At 47.7% G+C, this 26,840-nt stretch overlaps 1 protein-coding gene across 7 annotated transcripts in view; it reads right to left on the bottom strand.

The window, feature by feature from the left end:
- The window catches only part of ITGA7 (integrin subunit alpha 7), a 62,338-nt gene that overhangs the window by 33,523 nt on the left and 1,975 nt on the right, over nt 1-26,840 (bottom strand). For 5 of the 7 annotated variants that reach the window (XM_088661390.1, XM_088661389.1, XM_088661392.1 and 2 more), the window contains exons 2-3: nt 3,977-4,104; nt 1,827-1,906 (exon numbers count right to left, since the gene is read on the bottom strand). The exons of 1 other annotated variant lie outside the window; for it this stretch is intronic. In XM_088661390.1, the coding sequence (XP_088517516.1) occupies nt 1,827-1,906; nt 3,977-4,104 (208 nt within the window). Of the gene's footprint in view, nt 1-1,804; nt 1,907-3,976; nt 4,105-26,840 lie in introns of those variants that run through there. One more of the 7 variants, XM_060271996.2, reaches the window with a different exon arrangement.

Below are 26,840 nucleotides of genomic sequence, written 5' to 3'. Positions count from 1 at the left end.
GGAAAGCATCATCAATGAGTTGTGCTTTCTCTTCCCAAGGTCATTTGGAAAGAAGGTGCAGCTCATAGTTTGCACAACTTCCCCCCACAATGAACGGCATCTATGTATATATAGGGTTTATTGTCATAAACACATACAGAATACAATAAAAATGATAGATCCGGACATATGGTAGCCCATGTCGGCAGTGTCGTTTAAAATCCCTGCACTCAGAAAGCAATTGTGTCATTAATAAGGGTTGGCCTAACCTATTCCCTAACACACTAGCTTTCCATGTGCACAAAGAACTTAGTGTGTGCTTTCTCTGATGGTGTAAATTGGCTCAGACACAGACCATGTTCATGAATTGTTATATCAGATCAATACATCCTGACTTCTGGGCTGTTCCCAAGTGACACAGGTGTACAGAAGTGCGTGTTCCTCTTTACAAAACAGCAAACACACCACTAGAATGATTTATCCATGTGGGTGTTATCAGAGTTGAGCCTTCCCCAACTATACACCCCTTCCCAGGCTGTTTCAGTTACAAGACACAGAAATGCCAAACTTTCTATCCAGGAAGCAGAGCAGTTATATCTAAGAGATCCTCACACAACTCCACTGAATGTGACCCTAATGGTTGTGTGAAATACACCTTTCTGAATAACCCCACCTACCAAATGACCTAGCATTGGTTTGCACTGCTGATGTGAACTAGGGCTGGACGATATGCAGTATCATTGTGATCATCCAAAACCGGTTTAGAGTCCATACCCTACTATCAGCTTCATAATTTTTGACCTGGCAATGTGTCGCAAATCGTGATGCGCGTTTGTGTGTGCTAGGCAAAAATCATGATGCGGGAAAAGCCCTGAAACCAGCCAATGGCCTCTACATAGCTCCATCCTTATTTCAGACATCACGATGTTATCAGTATATTGTGATGTTTACCTGGAGATATATTGTGATGTTGACAACCAGATATCGCCCAGCCCTAATGTGAACACAAAATCAGCAAGGGGGGGTCTCTTCTTAACCTCACCTTATCCCAACTGTCCTCAGCTCATCTGAAATCTGTCTCCTTTCATATCCCTCCACCCACCTGCTTCCACATAACTCTTTCCACGATAATCCGCTAAACCTGTGGTTCCCAACATGGGGCACACGCCCCACAGGGGGGACAATCTGATTTTTAAGGGGGGCAATTCGAGAATGAGTTATTAGCTTCCTCCACGTGAATAGGAGTTCACTTTTTGAATAATAAGAATTTTTATGTCACTGGGAGGGGGGCGGAGATCAGGATTTTAGAGATGATTAGCTGGGGCGTTGCCAAAAGAAGAATGGGAACCACTGCACTAAACCTTCCCTCCCCAAAGAAAAAACCCTGAGGAAAGAGCAAGGAGCTCCTTCTCCTGCTACTGTGGCTGCTGGGTTCTTCCGAGTTGCTGGGCGCTGCCGCAGCTGGCATACTGGGTCCCACTGGCTGGCTGGGGCGCTCGGCGGTCTCACTCCACATGGCATGAAGGTATGTCTTATTTTGGGGGTATGTCTTATATTTTGCAAAAGGTTAAAAATCCTGCCATGGCTTACTTTATGACTACGCCTTAAAAAGGGGGAAACAGGGTATATATGACACAGAGGTAAAGGTAAAGACCCTGACCATTAGGTCCAGTCGTGACCGACTCTGGGGTTGCGCGCTCATCTCGCATTATTGGCCGAGGGAGCCGCCGTATAGCTTCCAGGTCATGTGGCCAGCATGACACAGAGGACAGCAGCCTATATTCTGAAATCCAGACCCAAACAGGTTAACAGAATGACCACCCACCCATCCATCCACGGCCACTGACCACAATCTTGCCGCCGGGCCCCTGGCTCTTGACGGTGACTCCCAGCCATTGGTTCTCCTTGCTCTCCTTCTTCAGGTCAACTGCAAGGTATGGAGGAGATGGAGAGACAATATCAATCTCAACTTACGTATGGATTCAAGCTCATCCCTCCATTATGCAGGACAGGATACGGAGCATTTGCTCCTTTCCTAATACAGTGGTACCTCTACTTACGAATAACTCTACTTACGAATGTTTCTACTTACGAATGGAGCTCCGTCCGCCATCTTGGATGCAGTTTAGATAGGATTTTTTCTACTTACGAATTTTTAGATAGGGTTGCTTCTACTTACGATTTTTTCCTCCCAATGCATTCCTATGGGATTAGACTTACAAATTTTTTCGACTTACAAATGTGCGTTTGGAACGCATTAAATTCGTAAGTAGAGGTACCACTGTACGTTGGGACGGAAAATAACCTCAACCAATCCGGTGGCCAATGAGGGCCAGACTACTTGTGTCTTGGGAGATCCACAAATGGGCCTCTTGAGCTAAAATTAGATATACGGAGCTTGATTTGCATAAAGACTGCAGCACTGCGGGGTGGGGTGGGGTGGGGGGTATTAAATCCCTCCCCAAAGCAACCACGAGCACTGGAGGGAAAATATTCAGGTGTCTAAGTTTAATGTACTCAATAGAGCAGCCGTAATTAATTTGGGTTGGTGCACTGGCCAGGATTTTACATAGCATGCCTTGACAGGATCTCTCCGTTAAGAGCAGGTACAATGCAAGTATTTCTGTGTTTCTCTCTGAAGCTCCATGGAGGCAATTTGGGCTGGAGATGCAGCATAAATCTCCCTCACATAGAACTGTGGCTCCCGTCCACCTAATGCTGTGGCTCCCGTCCAGTCACTTTTAAGAAATCTGGCAGATTTAATTGCAGACCTCCTGTATCACATGTAGTATGGTCTTAAGGAATAGAATACTCTGGGAAGCATGTTTGTAACAATGTGGTAAGAACCCAGAAAAGGGTGTTAGACTGGCAGCATAATTCTGTGCTGGAATGCCAAGGTGTCTGATCCAAGCCAGTGTCCATAGGAATACTCCTCGTTGTCCTCTAAGGAGAACTGAATTGATCCAGATAAGATTTAGGGACCATAATCCGGACTAGCTTTAGTACAGCTTGTACTAAATTTCTGGAGGTCGAGGTGCCAAGGCAAGCTTGTGAGAACGGTATTGTTACATAATGGTAAGGGAAATGCAATCAATACGTGCTCAGTCACTCAACCGATTCTTACTTAACATGTTCAGAGTGTGAGCAGGTGACTGAAAAGCAGGTTGCAGGTTTACACTGTGGAAAATCCAGGCAGGATCAAATTAAGCCATGCACAGGATGCAGGAAATGGTATCAGTATACCTGAAGGAGCGCCTCCACCCCCGTCGCTCAGCCCGGACACTGAGGTCCTTCTCCGAGGGTCTTCTGCTGGTTCCCTAACTGCGAGAAGCAAAGTTACAGGGAACCAGGCAGAGGGCCTTCTCGGCAGTGGTGCCCTCCCTGTGGAATGCCCTCCCTTCAGATGTCAAGGAGATAAAGAATTACACAACTTTTAGAAGTCATCTGAAGGCAGCCCTGTATTGGGAGGTTTTTAATGCTTGATGTTTTATGTCAGGGACGGAATGATCTACCCCATTTTTTTGGGGGGGGGGTTCAGGGCAAAGTTGATGAGCTTTTTTAGGGGGGAACCCATTGGGGGGGAACAGGGCAAAGGAAGAAATGAATTTAACCATTCACCAAGGGATCACTTATGAAACAGTCGACCTCGCAGCGAGACCTCTGTCTTTCGTACTGCCGATCTAGAGGGCAGGGGGAGGGGGAGGGGCCAGATGGAGAAGCCAGTGATTGACCGTGATCTACCAAAACTTCCCGGGGATCGACCAGCAGATCGTGATCAACCTGTTGGACATCCCTGCTTTATGTTTTTAGATATGCTGTAAGCCGCCCAGAGTGGCTGGAGAAACCCAGGTAGATGGGTGGGGTATAAATATCATCATCATCATCATGCCCAACTCCAATTCCAAACTGACTCCAGTTTAATCACCCTGATCCAAATCAGACACTGAATGACACCATAGGAAAAGCCTTGGGTGTTTTCACAGTGCTGCTAGCTTACCTCCCTCATCAATGGGCACTCGGTGGCAGTCATTAATCTCATGGGTCAAGGGACAGGCATACAAGCCGCCAGTCCTGTTGGCCTTTTGACCTGGCAAAGCAGCCGCCTGTGGTGCTCCCACCAACAACCTGAAAGAAATGGAGCAAAGCGTTAGCAGGACTGAGAAAGAAAGCTGGGAGAGAGTGACAGGGGTCCCTGGGGTGGCGAGGGCACCAGTTAGAAGCATGCTCTGATCCCTGGTCCCACTGCAACTGGGCAGCTGTGGGATGCTGAGAGCTAAGACATGTTAAAAGATAGGGAGGTCCTAAGCTAAGGCACATTCTACCCCACCCCGTATCTCAGAAGCATAGACTGCAGTTTCTCTTCTGCCTGTATTTATATACAAAGGAAAATGCCAAAGGCTTGTGTACTCATACACACACTTTCCCTGACATCGGTCCTTAAAATCACGTGCTAGACAAAAACTAATTTGTCTCATGTTGGCAACCAAACCACCAAACGACGAAACCAATGGCAGGGTCACCTTTCCATCTTTCTTCCCGCCTGGCAAAAGTCTGTCTCTGGCCGCTGGGTTCTGAAAATTATTTCAGAAGGTTTTTCCTAAGGAAAAGCAGGACATTCTGGGATCAAATCAGAAACCAGGATTGCTTCCAGGACTTGAGAGGGTCTGCCAGCATAGGGATGATATATAGGAGAAAGCACCAATGAAGGCATGGGAGAACGAAACAAAGAGGGCTAAAAAGCGCCGAGGGGCCTGATTTCTGCTGAGCTGGCTAAGGCCGCCTGCTTCCTTTCCATTATGCACTGTGCCTCAGTGACCTTGAGCATCTCACCCCTCCCCCTCCCCACGACACTAAGGGGCTTAATGAAAACGCCAATTAGTTAAAAGGGGAAATGAAATCAAATTCCACCACAAGCAGTTTTCTGGGGAGTGAGAAGCGTGGAGGGGAGGTGGTGAGCAGAGGGGGAGACCTTTCAATCCCTTCCTTCAGCAAGGAGATGCAGCAGCAGCAGCAGCAGCGCACTCCCCAGCAACCATGTGCCTCTCGGACCACAACATTTGCATCCATCACCTGTTCCTGGATCGCCACAGCAGCTGTCGTGCCCTCCCTCCAGCTCTTGAAACACTTTATGGCAGGGACATGAAGCGATTTCGGCCAGCCCACAAACTGTTTCACACTTGCCCTAAGGAACAAGGGCAGCTTCTCTCTCTCCCTCTCTTATAGTCTAACATCAAAACAGATTAAAGAGAAGGCTACCAGGCTGAACTACCTGTATATCCTGAGGCTTCCCTACACCATAGCTGCCAAGTTATCCCTTTTTTACAGGGATTTTCCCTTATGCTGAATAGGCTTCCTCGCGAGAAAAGCGAAAACTTGGCAGCTATGCCCTACACCAATCAGTATTGTGTGGCTGTTTTATATATTTACTCAGTTGCACACTTGCTTTAAAAGCATATACACTGGCTGTGAAAATGAAAACTCAAGGCGGCTTACTGTAATAAAATACCTAACGATGCATAAAGCGAAAAATGGCAGTACTACAAAACACACACACACACACACCTCTGATCATAATGAAGCTGTATTTTATATAATCAAAGCAAAAATTAGTACAAATGGCAAAGAGTTTGTAGCATGAGACAGACCCTGCTTCCTACCCAGATAAATGTGATGCAACACAATCTTAAGGGGAAAGGCTGTAGCTCCGTGGCAGAACACATGATTCCCATGCACAAGATTCTGGGTTCAATTCTTAACATCTCCAAACAAGGCTGGGAAGGACTTATTTTGTCAGCAATCACCAGACACATACTCAAGATTGTTTGATAAGGACTTATCCATTTAAGTATTTGCCCGGTCGCCTCAGGAGACAAGGGTGAGCAGGCTGGCAGAGAAGGGACAGGATGCCCTGTCTCTCTGTGCTCAGCACAGAAACCAAGCTGCCAGAGAAGGGAAGTTGCCTCCTCTGTGCCCTGCAGAGAAATGGAGTGGGCTGGTCCTCTGACAGCTCCCAACCCCAGCTGGATAGTTTTTTTTAAAAAAAAATCAGGCTAGTAACTTTTGTATATTTGGTCTAAATCAGGCATCCCCAAACTGCGGCCCTCCAGATGTTTTGGCCTACAACTCCCATGATCCCTAGCTAACAGGACCAGTGGTCGGGGAAGATGGGAATTGTAGTCCAAAACATCTGGAGGGCCGAAGTTTGGGGGTGCCTGGTCTAAATGCTGCAGAACAGGAGAACAGATTTCAGTCAGTACTTATCAAGGAACACATCAAAATCTGAAGCCCTGGAGAAGAAAGGTCCTATATGTTTCTTTATTTTGGGTGAGGGGGGGGGACATAATGTTGTTGGACTACAACTCCAAGCATCCCTGACCATTGACTGGGCTTTGCTGGGGCTGATGGGAGTTGGAGTCCAACAACATCTGGATGGCCACAGGTTCCCCACTCTTGCTTAGCCTGGTGTTTCTGTGAAACGAGCTCAACTTATTTTACCCCTCTTGTCAAAATTTAAACCCTTAAAATATTATTTGGAATTCTCCCCCGAAATTTTACGAAAATTCCTTCTGGAAGATTCCTCAAGTCCAGTATCATATGATGTGGCCAAATTCTGCACTTTAGCTATTAAGAAACGTAAATCTCTTCTATTGAATAATATATTGCAAATTCCTTCTGTGTAATTGTTTTGCTTCCGGTGATGTTATTGCTGATCCTTTGTCTGGAATTATGGTATTTTGTATTGCTGGCTTTTGCTGTAATAAAACTAAACTGAACTGCTTCTGTGAAACCTTGGAATCCCTTTTCCAGAATTTCCTGACTCTTTCAGACCAACTTTGAAGATGTAGCATCGATTCTCTCTCTCTCACCTCCCCTTGCTGCCTAAAGTAGCAGCCCATATAATCCATCCACACCCTGCCATGGTCTACAAGCTCCAGCGTGCATGCCACTGTTTTAGAGGCCCAAACTCTTCCCAACCCTTGTGAATGTCAGCTCCTTTGGGGAATGAAGCTTTTAAAGGACTCTCCTTACTCCCCACATCCACAACATCCTGCTTCCCTTCCTCTCAGGGACCTAGAGGCTCTTCCCACTGGATTGCCATGGCTTCTGGACAGAGATTTTTCCATGAACATGGCCAAACAAGTGGGTTGCAACAGTTGGGGGGTATACTTTCATAAATGATTTCCCCCAAGAGAGCCAAAGCAGAATGTCAGATTCAACTGACTGTGCTTACCAGGAAAGGGTCTCATGAGAAGAGTGGTGGTTTGAAGGGGAAAGTCTAGCACAGGAATGCTTTAATGTGGCAAAAGTTGTGGGCAATCATGGGGTACCAGTGTCCATCTTCCCTTTTCTCTCGGATCAAGGCATCCGCCTACGCACCATGGCCAATACAACAATTTAGTACAGTATGCTGAGCAGCTGTGATCTTTGTTATGGTGCTGTTATGACTGCAGAAGCCCCATCCAATGTTAGCTGCTGCCAGGTTTCCTGGCTATGGGGCACAAGGAAAGCTGGAGGCAGGGCTCGTCTGCACCTGCCAGTCCACACATATGACCTTTCTCCCCTACTTGCGCAGATGCCTTCATGCCAGATGCAAAGCAATAAAAACCCTCATGGATTAATGCCCCTCACAATGAAGGGGTGAAGATGAATATACACTTAAGGGAAGAGCAAAGATGGAGAGCTAAGAATGATGGCCAGGGCTGTCAGCTTGGTAAGGATGCCTGGAGGGTGGAATGGGAAATTGCATCTGGAACAGAATATGGGTAGCTGAGAATTTCAGGGTGGGTTTTTTTTAAAATAAAAATAAAGAAAAAGAGTTCCTAGCCATCACTCTGGACAGCTATTGCACAATACAAAATTAGGTGGATCTGTTCTCTGACCTTAAATCTAGGAAGCCTAGATCTTCATTCCTCCACAACATTCATCCATATACATTAATACATTCACAGGGCATAAATGCATGATAATCGCCACAACTACAGAAGTTTTCAAGAAGTCACAGAGGGAAGCTTTCATTGTGTCATAAAAAGGCACAAACAGCTATGCATTCCCCTGCTCAATTGCACACATACAAAACAGAAGAAGGCACAAAAGTGTGAACAATTCTAAAGTTGTTCTCTGCTGGTGCTGGAATGAGGAAAAACCCCACACAGTCCTTCATTGCTGAGTAAGGCTGCTTTGCTGGATTCACAGAGGAGAAGAGAGATCCTGATACACACAAGTTTACATGGGTTAACTTGAGAGCTTTTGAAGTAAAGAAATGAAAGAGGGAATCATTTTAGTACAGCAAACTACAAATTTATAACTTCCTCTCTTTAAAACACACACACATCACGACATAAATAGTTTTCAAAACCTAGGCCTTCAGAAGGGAAGGGTAACTTCCTTAAGGATATATGGGAAGATTACAGAGAAGTGCTAACTGCTCCCTAATCCCCCCCAGCAGAGACTGTCTCTGAAAGCTTAACTTTTAGCTTTATGCTACCAGCATGAATATGTATAATGTTTCTTAAAAACTCCATAGTTAGAAAGAGGAGGTATTGCTTCTGTACCCAATGACAGGGTGGTGTATCCTGGCTATTAGAAGCCTTCTTGAAACTTTATCCATAGCTTTGGGCACAGGGACCCCTCTGTAAGCAGCTCTGCCTTGGCCTGGCAAGGGATACAGCAGCAACTATACCTCAGGCACTGATCTGGAACTAATGACAAACTAGTTGAGGGTTGCGTTCGTAATAAAGGAGGAATGATGTCTGGTGAGCACAGCTGCTGCGGCAGTGCCGGGAACTGGCATGTACAATAAATAAGCTGCCTCTGAGTAATTAATCGAGATAAGATGAGCCACCGAGAGCAGAGCGGAAAGATGGCGGGGTCAGGATGAAAGCTCCCTCTTCCCTGATCTTCCCTAGCAAAACACACCCTCTGATCTCAGCTACATCCATACTGCAAAAAATTCAGCAAAGTCCCAGGGGAGTTTTAATCCTGGCCTGTGAAGAACTCGCTCTGACCCCAGAAACTGCTCTAGATTGAATCCAGAGTGAGTTGGGCTACATGGTCCATATGGTTGGGTGTCCAGGAAAGAGATTTCCACCTGAAGAGTAACAAGACACAGGGCATAGGGACATGAGTGGTGCTGTGGTCTAAACCACTGAGCCTATTGGGCTTGCCGATCAGAAGGTCAGTGGTTCGAATCCACATGACGGGGTGAGCTCCTGTTGCTCTGTCCCAGCTCCTGCCAACTTAGCATTTCGAAAGCACACCAGTGCAAGTAGATAAATAGATACTGCTGGGGCAAGAAGGTAAACAGTGTTTCCATTTGTTCTGGCTTCCGTCACGGTGTTCCACTTGTGCCAGAAGTGGTTTAGTCATGCTGACCACATGACCTGGAAAGCTGTCTGTGGACAAACGCCGGCTCCCTTGGGCTGCAAGCGAGATGAGCGCCGCAACCCCATAGTCTTCTTTCACTGGACTTAACCGTCCAGGGGTCCTCTACCTTTACCTTTTACCTACACAGGGTGTGATGCAGGCACATGGGGCTTCTGGACACATGACAATGTCCCTAAGTCATCCCTGTCCCACATGGTTGGGTCTATCTAACGCACAGTCTGAAGGTCACCTCCTACTGGAGCAGATCTAATGACTCCATTCCTGCTTTCCTACCAGAGTTTCATCACAGTAAGCCTGCAACGCATGTGGGGGTTACGTTCCGGAGCTTGTGCCTAAAGCCAAAATTGCACAGAGACAAAACCTATTGGGTTCAATAGTGGGTGGGATTGCCAAAGTAATTTTTCCGGGAACCTCACCCCCTTTTAATTTCTCTCTCTCTCTTTTTTGCCACACACAGAAGGCTGAATGCGCACAGGTTAAATGTGCGCAAGTTGAGGGCTTAACTGTACATTGAAAAAGTGTAACTTTTTTTAAAATGAGGAAGGATGCAGGGAGGTGTTATGTCATTTCTGCCAGCATTGTGGGGCATGGACAAACTTATTGTGGGGAAGGGAGAACAGAATATTGATGAACAGAATATTCACACCTGCATACACACCTGCATACACACAGACAGTAATAACTCCTACTTTAGGCAAAGAAATCACATGAAGGTACAGTATATACAATTGCAAAGTACTACATAGAAAAATAGGGGACCCAGGTGGCGCTGTGGTTAAACCACTGAGCCTAGGGCTTGCTGGTCAGAAGGTCGGCGGTTCGAATCCCTGTGACGGGGTGAGCTCCCGTTGCTTGGTCCCAGCTCCTGCCAACCTAGCAGTTCGAAAGCACGTCAAAATGCAAGTAGATAAATAGGAACCGCTACAGCGGGAAGGTAAACGGCGTTTCCATGTGCTGCTCTGGTTTGCCAGAAGTGGCTTTGTCATGCTGGCCACATGACCTGGAAGCTATACGCCGGCTCCCTCGGCCAATAATGCGAGATGAGCGCGCAACCCCAGAGTCGGTCACGACTGGACCTAATAGTCAGGGGTCCCTTTACCCTTTACCTTTACATAGAAAAATACTCTGTGGAAAAAACCAAGTTCCACGCATTTCAGCTCCATGCTGTATGTACACAGCAACAATGGAACCAAGTGGTCACTTTTAAGTATCCACAGCAACAGAACAAGCTAGAAGCAACCCTGAACAATCATGTAGCTTCCTGGAAGAGTCCAAGAAAAGAAGGGGGAGCAGTGCCCTCTAACCACAAGGAATGACTACAGAACAGAGGTTAAAAGGAAACATATTCTGAAAGCAAGCTCCCCCCTCCCCGCCCCGCTCCTTGACCATATCCCTAAACAGGCTGTTAATTAGAAGGTATTTTCTCAGCAGAGAGGGTGGATATTGAGGTCATAACAATTGTGCAGCTGTTGAGTTTTCTGCACATGCACTCACACCACCATTTCAGTTGGGTTGCAACCACTACAATTTGCTTTTTTCATGAGCTCCTGCAGCCTTGAGGTGCAACCAGATAGCGATAGATACAGCTCATTCTCAGAAGCTGTTGAAAAATGGGGAAAAACCTGAGTGCGTCATGTCATAAATGGAAAAACCACTCCCTCCTCAGTTCAACACATGCAACTCTAAATACACACAAAAGGGGCATTTGGGTTAACTTCAAGTCAGAAAACAACAGGTGTGGAAATCTGTCCATGCGTAAATGTGCCCTGCTACTTTCTTATGTTCCTTGGACTAATTCCACCCAACTTCAACATGCTTAGAAACACACACACATGTAGGGTGGTACTTTTTGGCACATGCAAGCTTAGACATTTCCTTGAACAGCTGCAAAAGCAATCCCATGGGAAAATGAATGTGCCTTCACTTGCAAGCACTTGGTGTATCCTCCCTAGATAAACCCTTATGCCCGTTCCCCATCAGCTACACACCATCTCCCCAAGAGCCTTCAGATCATGCATATATTAAACAGAATGAAAATGAATGTGATGCACTTGAGTATACTGAATGGGCCCTGGGTTGAAGGGAATCAGCTAGAATAGGTGCTGGGTATTTTCTCATTGTGAAATTGTGAAGGAAGTGGGGCTGGCCGGCTGGCAGGAAAGTCCAAGCCCGCCACTTAAAAGACAGCAGCACTCTCAGGCTCCCCTCTCTGCTGAGTGCCATCCGAAGTCCTCTGTTTTTTATTCCTCTTTTCTATAGGGTTGTGTGCGCACTTGCACACAAACGCAGGAGCACACACACTCTTTAACCACTTCTCCAGGTACAAAAGTAGCTACTCGGTCACTATTTTCAGGCACAGTTTCCTTCCTCAATTCTTCCCCCTTTTCCATTACCACGTGGAGTATCTTACACAGTGTGGCCTCCCCACCCGACAGCCTTTAACAAAACTGGAAAGGTTAAGAGAAAATATTGTCAATTGCACTGGCTCTTCTTCATTTTCTGCTTTTGCTTCTGGAGCATGTATGTGCACACCAATACCAGCACATTAATATTTCCAACTTAAGACAAAGCAATCCAGAGGAAAGGTCCATGAAAGTGAGAAGACTTTCATCCTCAGTTTTATTATTAGAGACCAGAGAGGGATGGCCGTGAACAAAATGGGAACTGGGTAGCAATGATTAATGAGGTAGTGTCACAGTGTCAGCCAGTCAGAAACAACCTGGAGGCCAAACTACCTGTTGCATTAATGATGCTCTCTTTTAAAGGCATGCTCAAACGGGCCACTTTTATACTGAATGGCGCCCCAATCCAGAACATGTTTCGAAATGTATTGTGCTACCAGCATGATCCTTGCTTTTTCTAAAAAACGATGTTGCAAATCTGGCTTCAAATGGATTATTTGCCCTTTCCCCAAACCAGAGGGGGAATACGTAGAGATTCTTCAGCCATCAAGGCCTTGTTAACTTCCAGTTGTTACATTCCAGACAACCCACTGAGGAGATATCAGTGAATCATTTCTGACTATTAGCAAGCAATCAGCTTAACAAAGGATGGTCAGGAGCCAACCATGTAATCAAGCACAATAGGCTCTGGTATTCTCTTTGCCAACTGGGGAAAACTACAAAGACTGTTATGAACATCTCATTGCTCAGGGAATAGAGAAGGAAGGCCCTACAAACTGTGAAATGTCATCAAGCAGGAAAGCCCAGAGCAGCTGGTGAAAACAAAGCAAGAGAGTATGGAGCAGGTCTGAATTGGCACACTGAAGGTCAGCCAGGCTGAACCAAAGTTGTTAAATTGCAACAGGGCTGAAATGCATGGATACAGTACTATGAAAGCAGGTTGTTTAATGCTGAAATCATTGTAACAGTTATAATTCAGAGTAGTTAGTCACAAAAGCATGGGAACATGGCTACTTTAGATGTCACCTAGATTAGAAACCAGGGTCAAAGCCAGACCAAGCATCTGCACACATGGCACCATCCGAGGGCAGTGCCTCGACATCCCCTGCCACTTTGCAAGGAATCCTGGAATATGACTATCGGATTACACGCTGCTTCATTATTAGCGCCTCTAAAATACTACCATCTAGAATGCTTGCTTGAGCCGCCCACTTTTTGCCATCTCTCTATGCTGCTCCCTGCTGTGAAAAGGGCAGCCAGGAAGTCTTTGCCCCTCCCTTATTCCCATAACTGACACCCCTACTCTTTTAAACAGCATTGCATGGCGACTGGGTTAGCCAGGAACTGCAGGCCCCTGCTATAGATCTGGCTTAGGGAAGAGGGTAATTCATAGGCAGGAAGGAGTCTGGGAGATGAAGGGGGGAGAGAGAGAGAGAGAGAGAGAGAGAGAGAGAGAGAGAGAGAGAGAGAGAGAGAGAGAGAGAGATGGTAAAAATAAACAGGAATTCACTCAAAATAACTCAGCATCCAGCATGTCCAAAAAAGGAGGAGGCCAGAAATATTTGTGTGTGTGTGTGTGTGTGTGTGTGTGTGTGTGTGTGTGTGTGCGCGTGCTGCCCCAGGGGTATAACCACCAGGTTCCAACCCCATGAAGGCCACTTGCAGGCAAGATATAATTACTGCACAACTTTCTCAGTGGATACAAGCAGCAAATGTTTCCCTCCAACTTGGGGCTGCCCACATTCAGATCCCCTAGAACCATTCAAGGGTGGGGAAAACGCATGGAAAAAGAGAGAATTCCATTAGCGCCACTTATTGCCAATCTCTCATCTCAACATGCTCCAGCCCAGTGCTCTCCAGTCAAAATCAGCCCCACCGTTATGCAGGGTGTGAGGCAGGCAACAGGTTTTGGAATAAGCATAAAGAGTAACGATGTCTTAATTTGCTTATTTTATTATGACATTTTCACTATCATGTGGGCAAGTAAGTGTTGGGATTTCTTGCCCCCGGCCCTAAAACGTGTTGGGGTCATCCCACTTTACCGGGCAACAGAACCTCCGCTTCCCTGTCCAGGCTGCTTCCCTAAATCGTGCTGCTGCTGCAGCACTGATTCTTGCAAATGAAACAGTGCCCTTCCCCCAAAGGCCATGAGTGAGCGAGACAGAAGACAGGAGCCCCTGCCACAAATACCCGCCTGAGACAACCAGGAGCACAAGGGGAAATCAAAAATAACCAAAGACATGACAAGAATTTTGAGTGCTTGTTTGTTCTGCCCCAGTTAGGTCACCAGCCTCTTGTGATGTGCATGAGAATGGGCCAGAGGGGTAACATACATTTCAGTATCCCACCGATTGCCCCTTTTGGATAGCAAGGCTATGTATGCAGGGGCATTGCAATAGGGGGCGGGGTGCCCCAGGCTCCGCTCTGCGGGGGGCAGCACGGCGCCCCCTTGCTACTGTGGCAGCGGCGCAACTGCCATCATGGAGGCCCCAATGTTTCTGGCCTCCCCCCTCGCTTCTTCCTGGTGGGGCAGAGGCATGGGGTGGGCGAGAGAGCAGCATCAGCGGTGACCGCTGACGCCCCTCGCTGCTCCGCCTGAGTACGAAGAAGACAAAGCGCGTGGAAAGCCGATGCATGCGGCATGACGTGCGACACATACACGCGACGGACGCCCCGCCCCCCCAGGAGGGTGCCTTCTGGTTTGCCACCCCGGGCAGCCAGAAGGCTAGCGACGGCGCTGTATGTCTGGGTTTAACTCTGGCTCAATCTACTCACTATGCTGACAGGGGTTGATGGAAGTTGGAGTCCAGCAACATATGGAGGACCACTGATTCCCATCTCTGCCTTTATCCATGCTTGCCATAGACATCTTTCACTTCAAAGAGAAGGGAGCCTGGAGATGTGCAAAGCCACACACAGCTTTTTCCCATTCAGGGCCCTTCCAGGTATCCGTTTTATGGTGATTTACAACGAATTGTGCTCACTATGATCTTGTAGTGGTCAGGGCCGTCTTAAGCGCCCCTGGCGCCGTGGTGCGCCGAATCCCTCTGGCGCCCTCCCGCCCCTTTCCCAGTGGCTGCCACAGGCGCTGCTGCGTGGCAGGCGGGCAGGCGTAGCGCGGTCGCCGTGGGCGCAGCAGCGCAGCGGGCCGGCCAGCCCTGGAAGTGGTTATAGGCAATCCTACTTTCAATACTGTTTGTGTCTGATGAGGGCATACTGCTTCATTTGCAAACAGTGCATGTCCCATAACCTTCGGCTGCAACCCTATAAGTTTTCATACCGTGAATGATCTGGGGTTTTTTGGAGGGGGGGGGTCTTGCTGCTTCTATTGTGTGCTATAGTGTGTCCCTCCAGAGACATCAACATGTTATTAACACTGGAAAAGCATCACAGGACAACTAATAAAGCAGGATATTGTGTGGACAACAACTGTTCATTATAAACCCACCACTACTAAGCTATTATTGCACCAACAACACACCCACACAAAAAGCCACCTGTCTGGAGGGGCTCTTAAGCTCTCTATCCACTTCTGAGTGCTGTGGTCCAGCACTTCATAACTGTTTAGCAATGGCTTCAATAGTACATTACGCCCTAGCACTTTACAATACTTGCTGTCACTCCAGCAGGCTGCCCTGCCAGCTCAAGGCACAGCATGGGATCTATAGCAAAGAGGGAAGAAGATCTTAAGAAAAAGAAGAAACAAATAAGGAGAAAGAGGTCATAGCTCAAATCTCCTGGGAAGCCTCTCCCTCCTCCATCTTTGCCTCATGGAATTTTATTTTGAATTTTTTTTAAAAAAGAAATCAGGCAGCAACAAAAACAGAACACGCATCGTAATCCAATAAGATCACTGAAAGTATAAAGAAATTCACTAACTATAATCCTTAGCAGTGCTTTTTTTCTTTAAAAAAATGTTTAGGGGTATGCGTCCCCCTGCATCCCCCCAGGAAAAAAGCACTGATCCTTAGTACAGTATATCATGCTTTACGAAGTAAAACAGCCCAAGAAGCTCACTAACTACAAAATGTATAAGTTATACATGACACAGGCATTATGATCAGAGAAAAATACAGACATCTGTACTTCTTTTGATATAGGAGAACCTAATCCCAGGTTTACACAGCACCAGCTGGGGTTACTCAGTGGATTACAAAATTTCCTCTGCACATACTCAGAGGCATTCTTCATTATTACTTAACACATGCCAGGGTTATGTACTTGCACTCAAAACAAGATTCAGGACTAATGCTGGGCTCAGATCATACCCTGGTGAGATCTGTAGATATTACTCTGTAAAGAGCAGACAATGCAAACCGACATGTTTTCACCACGGTAACTGACTGTCAGATAAAAACAGAAAAGCACTCTAGCCACTTGGCTAATCAAGAAGCTAAATCAGGCCCAGAGAATCAGATGAGAAGCCCCTGAGAAACCGGAGCTGATCACGTGGGGAAATAGCTCCACTCCAGAGTGCTAGAAAACCAAGCCTGGTACAAGAGGGTACAGAAGGGACCCTGTTCAAACCTTCCAGGCTCTTTGGAGAGAAGTGCTCGTAAGGACATTTATTTATTTACGCTAAGCTGCCACCTTGCCTTGGGTCCGTTGCACAGAAAAGTATCGGCAAATCCCCTGGAGGAGGAGGAATGCGGAGAATGTTTGATGGGATTTATAATGGAGAAAAATAATGCAAGAGATGCTCTCTTACACACACACACACACACACACACACACACACACACACATAGAGAGAGAGAGAGAGAGAGAGAGAGAGAGAGAGAGAGAGAGAGAGAGAGAGAGAGAGATTGTGAAGCACATGGGAACAAGGGCGTACCCACCGCGGGGCAGGGAGGGGCCGCTGCCCTACTCTAGAGGCAGGGCCGGTCGGGCAGCTGCGGGCAAGAGTGGCGCTGCCGGCGGGGCTGGTGGGCAGAGGCGGAGGACAGCCCAGCGGAGCGCGAGTTCGGCGCCCGCAGCAGTCTCTTGCGCCCGAGCCGTGCGGAGTCCACACAGCCGCGCTGTGTGGGAGGGGGCAAGGGCTGACGCTCCCGACGTTCGGGAGACCTTTGCGCATGCGCAAAGCGGGGCGCATGCGCACAGCGCGGCTGTGGACTCCGGCGGCCGCCGTGCAGGGCGCATGCGCACAGCGCGGCTGTGCTCAAAGGTCTCCCGAACGTCGGGAGTCGTTCAGCGCCTGAGACCGCTGCAGCAACGGAGCCTCGGATAGCTTCGCGGAGGCCGGGGCTTTGCTCCAGACCTCCGCGGAGGCCCCGATCCAAGCCTGGTTCCCTTCTCTCCCCCCCCCCGCCCACCCCCAGACTTCCCTCTTCTCCTCTAGGCGGCCGCTGGTTTTCTCCCCTTCGCCGCCGTCGCTTCAGGTTTATTTTGATTTCACCTGGGCTCTGTAGCCCCGCCCACATTCCCACTTTGTGGCCCCTCCCCTCCCGTGCCTTGGCCCCGCCCCTTGCCCCCCCCTAGTTTTGATCCTGGGTACGCCCCTGCATGGGAACCCTCTTGATTCCAGCCAAGCTCCTTGCTACCACTCCACTGAGCTAAAGTCACGGGTAAATATCAGAAAGGACCTGTTGTTCCACCCTGCAGCAAGAGATGGCAGGCTGTTGGTAGGCAGCTGCAGCTTGGAGGGGAGGGGAACATCTGGTTCCAAGTCAGGGTGCCAGAAAGAAAGGAAGAGGGGAGCACAAAAGCAAAGGGAACGGCAACTCTTTATATGTTACCCATCAAGTCTGGTTTCCTTATCAGGAGCACAGCTCTAAGGCTACTTGTTGCTGGAGTGAAGCAGAATGCACAGCATTTCTCACACTTCAGGGATTCATATTGAACTGGCATTGCATATGGAGGAGGTTCACAGTCCGTGGGCATGATCTGGAAATTGGACAATGCTTATACAGCCAGAGCCAGAGTCCGTAGCAGTCCTGCCAGGAAGCCAGCTCACACCACCCTGGAATCTCTGTGGGCGCTTGCCTAACCCTGACGGCTGACCAACAAAGAGCTTACACATAGAGCTGGGAATACCAAGGTGCCCTTGCCCGCACATTCCTTCCACGGCTGCCAGTTTGGCCTCTGAGTCACAATGAGCAGGACTGTGAGCAAATGGCGCCTTCTCCGATTCAGTTGCTGACCAGCAGGTGTTCGTTTGGCTTACAAGAAAGGGCCCACAGGGAGTTCCTGTTCCCACCCTGGCTGCAAGCAGTGGCACAGAAGTGACACAACGGGCAGAAAGGGAAACGGTCTCCCATTTGTAAATGCGTGATCACATCTGGGGCATTTTCACTAGGCAGGGACTGCAATCCTCCCAGGATGCTGTCCTACAGAGACACCCAACAGTCGCTTTCTGCTCTTGAATGAAAACTTAACAAGAGTTCCTGGTATACAGCAGGAAAGGCAGCAGGAAAGGAGGGCTAAATCTCCTTCACCCTCATTATCACTGTACTGATCCAAACAGATGGATTGGTTGGGATCTTTGCTTAGTGGTAAAGCAGATGCTGTGCATACAGAAGGTCCCAGGTTCAATCACAGAACAATAGAGTTGGAAGGGACCCTGAGGACCATGTAGTCCAGGGGTCCCAAACTATGGCCCGCGAGCCAGATGCGGCCCAATTGGCCTCCCAATCCGGCCCGCGACAACCCCCGCCGCCCGCTGCCGCCGCCCGCTCTTACAACGCACAGCGCGGCGGCGCGCTTCCAGATCGGAAAAAACGCTGAAAATCGTTTGTGCGCATGCGTATGGGCCTCTCCCGACCCAGAAGAGGTCATTTCCGGTGCACTTCCGGGTCGGGGGGAGGCCCATATGCATGCGCACAAACGATTTTCGGCAATTTTTCCGACCTGGAAGCGCGCCACTGCGCCAGTAAGTGTGTGTGCGCAGGCGCACGGGCACGCACTCCCCTGTCAAAGCCAAGTAAGTCTGGGGACCCCTGATGTAGTCCAATCCCCTGCAATGCAGGAATATGCAGCTGTCCCATACGGGGATCGAACCTGCAACCTTGGCAATATCAGCACCATGCCCTAACTAACTGAGCTGTCCAGCATCTCCAGAAAGGACTGGGAAAGACTCATTGAGAAAACTACTGCTAGTTAGTGTCAGGGGACCCTGGGTGGGGAGCGAGTTCGCCCAGGGACAGGAACTAAGGGGACCAGCCAAGCAAGAGGAGGGCTGGCTGGAGCGCGAGCCGGAAGGCGGTGCAAGGGCTCTGAGCGAGGCGGAGGAGTCTAGGGATGCTACCGACGTGTGCCATAGCTGCCAAGTCTCCCGTTTTTCACGGGAAACCCCCAGATTTTAATCCGTTTCCCGCTGTTATCCCGAATAGAAAAAATCCCATAAATCCCCTGATTTCCTACCTGCCAGGGAGGCTCCTTCTGCGCATGTCTCGACAGGTGCAGAACTGATTTCGGGTGCCACTCTGCCCATGTCTGGGCACCAGAAATCAGGCAGAGCGGCACCGGAAGTCGCTTCTACGCAGCGACTTCCGGTGCCGCTCTGCCCATGTCTGGGCACCGGAAATCGGGCTACGCGTGTGCGCAGGAGAGGAGGCGTCCGAAGGTACTGCAGCAGGGGAGGTATCGGAAGTTGGGGAATCGAGGAAGCTCTTTAGCAGTTCGGGGGAGGGGGAAAGAGGCGGGCCGAGGTTGTTTTGCTGGCGTAGATTGAGACGCGCGCCAGTTCCGGATTCTGACTCAGAATAGGCGGTCATGTCTTTCTGAACTCTGAACTGTACATATGTATATAGTATCAAAATCTGAAAAGCCATCACTGAGCCTTGGAGGTCTTTGGTCGTGGGAAGCCGCACACCAGCCCTGACAGCTAGTGCTCATCCACACTTTTGCTTGACTCACATTTTGATCATATTGTGCGCCGATTAATTTCCCTGGGTCCGAGAGCTATTCTCATTGTTCTGTGGTTGTGCCTTGTGAAAATCCAGTATTGCCTGCTGAATCAGATCTCAGCAGATTTTGCTTAACTGAGGGCTTGTCTACACTTAGATTTCCTCCCTTTCTGGGCACGGTCTGTGCTTTAAAGCTCTGTCTCCGAGCGGCCTCTTCTTTGCTCCAGAGCTTTCCCCACAAAAACCTGCTCTTTAAAGCTCAGTTGAAGCAAACAGCAATCTGCGGAAAACTTGAACTGCTATTTGCTGCAGCTAAGCACTAAAGAATGGGTTTCCGATGGGAAAGATTGGGGGGGGGACACTCAGAAATGGAACTTTTAAGCACGGACCCATGCCTGGAAATAATGGGGTAAAAGATGAGTGTGGATAAACCTTGAGCTTCAATTCAGCAGTTAAGGTCGGACTATACTATACTATACCTTTACTACCGGTAGTTATATAAACTAGATAAGATGCAAGAGTTTTACTCACGACCCACACGGCAGTGGAGAAGTGGAAAATGGCAGAGGCCAGATGATTTCCCACCTCCAACAGTAAATAATGATGATGATGATGATGATGATGATGATGATGATGATGATGATGATGAAGATGCTATGCACATAGTGCTAGGTATGTCATATTCCCCTCCACTACCACACTAAATGGCTAAATAAAACGAGTATATTAAAAAAAACCTACTGAAACTCTCTCTAAGGTCATTTTTTTAAACTATCCATAAGGGTTTTATTTATTTTATCACACACCCTTGGGCCTTACTAGGGGGAACACAGATTTCCGATTTCCAGCTGGATTATTGATTTCAGCTGCCTTTGAATAATTGAGGAGTTGGGGCAGGGCGGGGTTGGGGTGGTAGGCCGTCTACAGCAATAAAGACATCAGGAATGGAAGAAGCTTCCTGGGTTGCTGGAGGGGGGGATACATTTCACCCCCTGGGAGGCTCATGGTGAAGGCCAGATTGGAGCATATGTGTGGTAGGTGGGGTGGGGGAGGGAAGAGGGAAAGGGGGCTGCGGATTTGGGTGTCCCTGCTCAAATGTCCCATTAGCGATTCTACGTGTAGTCAGTGGCTGGAGGAGTTGTGTTATAAATATTCATCACTGCATCCATTAATTCTATACAACCCCTTTCAGTACTATAATGCTTTTGGCAGAGAAGGCTGAGTGAGAAATGAAAGCGAGCTTAACCCCTGGATTTTCTCACACAGAAAAGCATTAGGGTATCGCAGAAAAATGCACAGAACAAATGCGGATTGCCACATGGCGTGACATGCGAACACGCATCTTTCTCCAGAGAAACTGCAGTTGAACTGTGGCTCTTCAAACCATGTCACCATGCACAGATCTAATGGGAAAGGCACATGTGCGAATAATGGATGATGATGATGACCTTAATGCAGGTCTCATTCATTTTCCCACACCAAATAGCTTTCTGGGTGGGAAAACAGTAATGCCCTATCAACATTCAGAAATAAGAGGGGATATGATGGCGGTCCAGGCCAAGATTACACAATCAGATTGGAATTGCCCTACACACAAGCAACTGCAGTGTAACTGTTATCACATACAGAAGCAAGCTGGCTGTGAACTGGGCTGTACAAGGAGACAGGTGGCAGGCATCCGTTTCTGCCCTTGCGACAATGACAAGAATATCCACAAAGAGCCTAGGTGGGTTGCAGTAGCAGTATCATCCAAATGGAAGCATTTATATGGCCAAGGGGAAAGTCATGAATGTTGTTGTTTATCATCATCATTATAGCATTACAAAGGAGTTCAAGGTGATGTACATGGTCCTCTCCCTCCCCATTGCATCTTCACAAGAACCCTGTGAGGTAGTTTAGGCTGAGAGACAGAGAGTGGCCCAAGGTGAGCTTCAGGGAGGGAGATTTGACCAAAAGGTCTTCTTCAGTGGTCACTAATGTATGGGTATATTCCATACATTATGCTGCGTGGAATATACACACATAAAGGTAAAGGTAAAGGGACCCCTGACCATTAGGTCCAGTCGTGACCGACTCTGGGGTTGCACGCTCATCTCGCATTATTGGCCGAGGGAGCCGGCGTATAGTTTCCAGGTCATGTGGCCAGCATGACAAAGCCGCTTCTGGCAAACCAGAGCAGCACATGGAAACACCTTCCAGCTGAAGCGGTTCCTATTTATCTACTTGCATTTTGACGTGCTTTCAAACTGCTAGGTTGGCAGGAGCTGGGACCAAGCAACGGGAGCTCACCCCATCACAAGGATTCGAACCGCCGACCTTCTGATCAGCAAGCCCTAGGCTCAGTGGTTTAACCACAGCGCCACCTGGGTCCCTTATACACACATAATAAGCACTAAAATATTTCCAGCAATGAACCTAAGTTGTTTAAAACTTTGTGAATCAGAAGCAACAACACTCAATTAGACCAATTATAATAATCCAGGTCAGGTCAAATGGTTGCCCTGCATGCCCTCCAAGCACCCAAATTTCCCAGGGACAGTCCTGGAATTACAAAATCCATCCCAGCTTCTGATTCGATCCCAAAATATCCCTATTTTTCCTGCTACTGCTGCTGCATTGGTATATGTTTTTCTTTTTGTAAATCTACCAAAGAATAGAGATCAAGGGTTGTTGTTTTTCAAGGCAGAGGTTGTGCTGTGTCCCTTTGCTGTAGTGGTAGCACTCCCCCTTCTTTGATAGGAAATGCTTTGGGGGGCACAAAAAAATGGGGGATAATAGAGGGTCAGTTGGCGGGGAGTGAGAAATGTCTCTATTTTCAGCTGAGGAATGTTGGAGAGTGTGGCCTTGTATATAAGATAATAAAGAATGGTTCTATTTGTCAGCATGAAGTGAGCATCACAGGCTGAACCAAAGGAGGAAAGTTATGTTTGTTTATTTACATTATTTTTAAGCCACCCTTCATCCCAAAAGAATCCAGGACAGTGTACAACAGAAATAAAAACATTAACATATCAGATATAGTTCCACATACACATAACATTTCTCCCATGAAAATAATGATAATTTCACTATTTATACCCCACACTTCTTACAGGGTTGCCCCAGCCACTCCAGAGAGCTTCCAACATATAGAAAACATAAAAAACACCTTCCCTAAACAGAAGGCCTTCAGATGGCTCGGGGGTCAGGTAACTCCATACCCTCCTACATTTCTTCAATGAAAATAGGGACATTCTAAGGAAAAGTGGGACATTTCGGGATCAAATCAGAAACGTGGCGGCTTCTTTAAATCAGGGACATCCCTGAGAAATAGGGGCACTTGGAGGGTATGTAGTTCCATGAAAACAACATTCAAACCACAAAGTGCAAAACTGTGAAACAGATTGAGGCAACATAGACATTTAAATGCCTGAGTGATTAAAACTGTCTTAACCAGGAGCCAGAAATTTGCAGTGTTGGTGCCAGTCAAACCTCTTTGAGGAAGCCATTCCCAAGACAAGGTGCCAACATAAAGAAGGCCCCGCTCCTTCGCACGCGCACACACAACTAGCATCCACTACAGAAAACACTTGGACAACAGGCTCCACGGAAGATCTCAAGATGGGGAGAGCAACCTGCAACCCTCCAGATGTTGGTGGACTACAGCTTCCATCATCCCTAAGGATTGACTGTGCTGGCTGGGACTAATGGGAATTGCAGTCCAACAATATATTGACAGGTGCAAGTTGCCCACTGCTGCCTTAAGACATGGGAAGAGGGACTCCTGAGTATTTGGGCCCCCAAACCATTTAGGACTTTAAAGCCAAGTGCCATCATCTTAAACTGGGCTCAGAATTCCATGCATTGCACAAGAGTTCTACATGCAGACATCACAGGAACAGAGCATCCAATAACATAAGAACACAATAAAAGCCTTGCTGGATCAGACCAAAGGCCCATCTAGCCCTGCATGCTGTTCTCAAAGTGGCCAACCAGATGTGTATGAGTAGAATACCAATAGAGATGAGAGAGCACAGCCCGTCTCATTTTTAGGATCTTCAAGCTGAGAACTACCTCCCCCCCCCCCCCGGTACACATACAGTACACTGTATTTAAGATGGATTTTTAAAAAGGGAACTGGAACGTGTGCATTCATAAACTTATTGAAGGTTCTTAAACAAAGGCAGGGGCTGGACTCTGACAAGTGAAATATGCTGTGAGGAACAGGAGGCTGTTCATTGGCCTCAAGCACAATCAATAACTCGCTTGTGATGCACAGATTATGTGGGGGTGGGAGGCAGAGTGGGTTGGTTCACTGGCTTTAACAAAAATTGAGATGGATAGAGAGTCGAGGAGGAGCTCATAACTTCCCTAGAAACTGCCTGTGTCTCCCTTAGGGATCTTCTTAGTCTGCAATGATGGATGATGTGTGAGCCAGAACTGGCCCCAAAGCAATTTTGTCTGGCTTCTTGCAATTCTACCAAATATTAAACAAGATATGGTTTTCTTTAAAGTTTGGCTGCACTTTCCATTCTAAGAAAAACAAATGTTTTCCAGTTGCAAGTGTCCATAGTTTAACGTTATATCACACTGTAATTGATTTTGTACATTGTTGTTGACATCCATTTGTCTCGAGAAACAATGGAGCGTGCCTTCGGGGATGAAGTCAAACCACTGTATTAGCAGCGCCAAGGTGAACTCCCCGGGGTGCAAGCCTGGGCAGCGTGGATGGAGGTCCTGGGCTGCCCAGACTGCAAGACCCCCCTCTCGGCCTCACTGATGTGGTCCAAAGGAAAGCAGAAAGCAATACGTTCAGCACCAGCTTGGCTGCAGGAGTTGCCAGGAGGAGGCATACAAGACACCATCCAACCATCTTAGGGACTTGGGTGGAGTACCAGCACACACATACATGTACAGTCATGCGAGAAGTATCATTGATGTTCAAAGTCACTTTCCGGCCACGTTAAAGCACTTAAGGAGTGTATCAAGAAGGACCGATGTGGAGTTAAGCATGGGTAGAGGGCATGGTCTGGGAAAGAGTTCTAAGGGTCAGACAGAGAGACTCTGAGGATTGTGTTTGGCTTGAGGTTCCCCATCCCTTGTCTAGAGAGTGGCGCTCAAGAATGAGGCCATGTCAGCCCTGTTCATAATTCATAGCCAAGCAAACCTTTGTAGGTACCAGGGAGCAGGCAGGGCTTGGTCCCTGATTTCACACTGAACTCATAAATGTCAGCTTGAGGTCAGAGGGAATCCATACCCGCACCAAACCCAAGTGCGGCAGAAGGGTTGGTACTTGTTTCTCTCATGCTCTGCCGGCAAATTTCTACGAGCGTCGCAAAAGTACAGCGCCAGTACACGAGAAGTTGAGTCCTCCTCTCAAATTTGAAGCAGAGGGGTGGGACCTGGGGGACTATTCCTGCAGCTATATTACACAGAACAAGCCCCAGCCCTTCTCTCAACCTTGGAGCTGGTGAAAGGATGGGGGGGGGAATCCCTACAGAAGCCCTCTGAGCACCTGTGAAGCACAGTACAACTGCTGGAATAACGCCTCCCCTCCCCACACCTTCAAGCTCGAGATGAGGGCTGGGGTTGGTTCCTGGTCTCCTGTGCTTCCAAGGTGCTTGGAGAGCCTCAGGAATGTGGAAGTCTCGGCTGCAAGAAGGCGGCTAAGGATTGTTATGCTCTCTGGGCTTGGTTGTTTCAGGGAGGACATGCCATAGGAAGTGTGGCAAGTGGAATTCTATAAGCTCGTGATTTAATTATGGCTGTACTTGCAGAGTTCTCTGTGCTCCTGCAAGAGAAACAGTATCCCTATGGTATGTTCCCATTTAAGCATGAACATGGCACAGGAGAACGCGATGCCAACATTGCTGCTGGTTGTACTTGGCTCTGTCCGCAGGGTAGATGGAAAAATGGGACGTGTGAATCATAGCAAGGATGGCAGGAGTCTGATAAATCCCATACACACTGGATACACACAAGTCCTCAGCTGCAGACACAGTCTTTGAGAACCAGGGCTCAAGTACTAGGTATTCTCCCTGCTAGAAGATAATCATTTCCTTTCTGGTCTTCTACCACATTGTTGGTGCTACAGCCTGAAGGCTGTATACTGTTCTACAGCTGAAGCTAAGCAGGGATGCCTCCAGAATAATGATATTTTGCAGGAGAAATTCAAAAGTACACAGGAACTTTAGGGTTGTACATTTAAAGTGAATCAAAGGGCTTCTTTTTATATAATGGGTTTTCTGCAGTAAGGAAAGTGATAGGGAAATGCATTGAAAAGTGTGGGGTAAGCAAATGATTCACATAGAGGCATGCAAATGCCCCACAAGAAAATCAGGGTGAAGGCTCATTGCCATTTAACCACCCTGCAAATTAATCATCAGAACTTGCTCAATAAAGACTAGATATATTATAACAACCACATAAGCTTTGTGGAAGCAAATAAACAGGAGGGCCCAAAGATTTGGTCACATGAGCTGCCCGGATGGGAAGTTATCTGGGAGACCTACATAAGCCTCTCTGAGCTCCAGGTAAATAAATATTAGTTTGATAATGAACAATCATTTATGATGCACATTAGCCTGCTGAGTCCTCTGCAGTCTGCACTTGGTTTGCTTTCATGATCCTGATATTATTATTCCCATTTTACAGACGGAAACTGAAGTTTAAGACAAATGAATGGATTCATGAAACAAGAAGGGCTTGAAACAAGGTAATCAAGCGCTCAAGTTCCCTAGCCACTGGACCATGCCATTAAATGGCAGCAGTAGAACTAACTTCTTTCTCTGCAGCCCAGGATCGTGTATTGAAGAGAGGCTCCAAGCAATGCAAAACAAAGCAAGCCAGCCATTCTTAAGTAGAAGTAATATTAAATGTGAAGTATTATTCAACGGTTCATCCAGTTTGCTTCTGTGCATGAAGTTGTGTGTGTTGGGGGTGGTGCACCATCTCATCGTTCATCTCAGGCAGTAAAATGTATTGGGCTGGCCCTGGCTTTGAGTGGCTCCAAAATCAATTGTGGGAGTTTACAGAGGAAGCTAGCTTTAAGAGAATGTTACTCAAATTGTGGGATTAGCCAGCCCAGATGCTGACCTGGGACCAAGACCATCCCTTATCCTAGGCAATTCCTGTTTGTAGTTGTTGCTGGTGCCGCAGTCCTGGGTGCAATGTTTCTTTAAGACACTACACAATCACAGTTATCCTATGAAAACAAGGTAGCTAGGCTCCGAGCAACAGGAAAAGGTACAGT

Source organism: Zootoca vivipara, chromosome 2 (assembly GCF_965207765.1).
Source record: "Zootoca vivipara chromosome 2, rZooViv2.hap1.1, whole genome shotgun sequence".
NCBI classification, from domain to species: Eukaryota; Metazoa; Chordata; class Lepidosauria; order Squamata; family Lacertidae; genus Zootoca; species Zootoca vivipara.
This window is presented reverse-complemented; position numbering and strand designations above follow the sequence as displayed.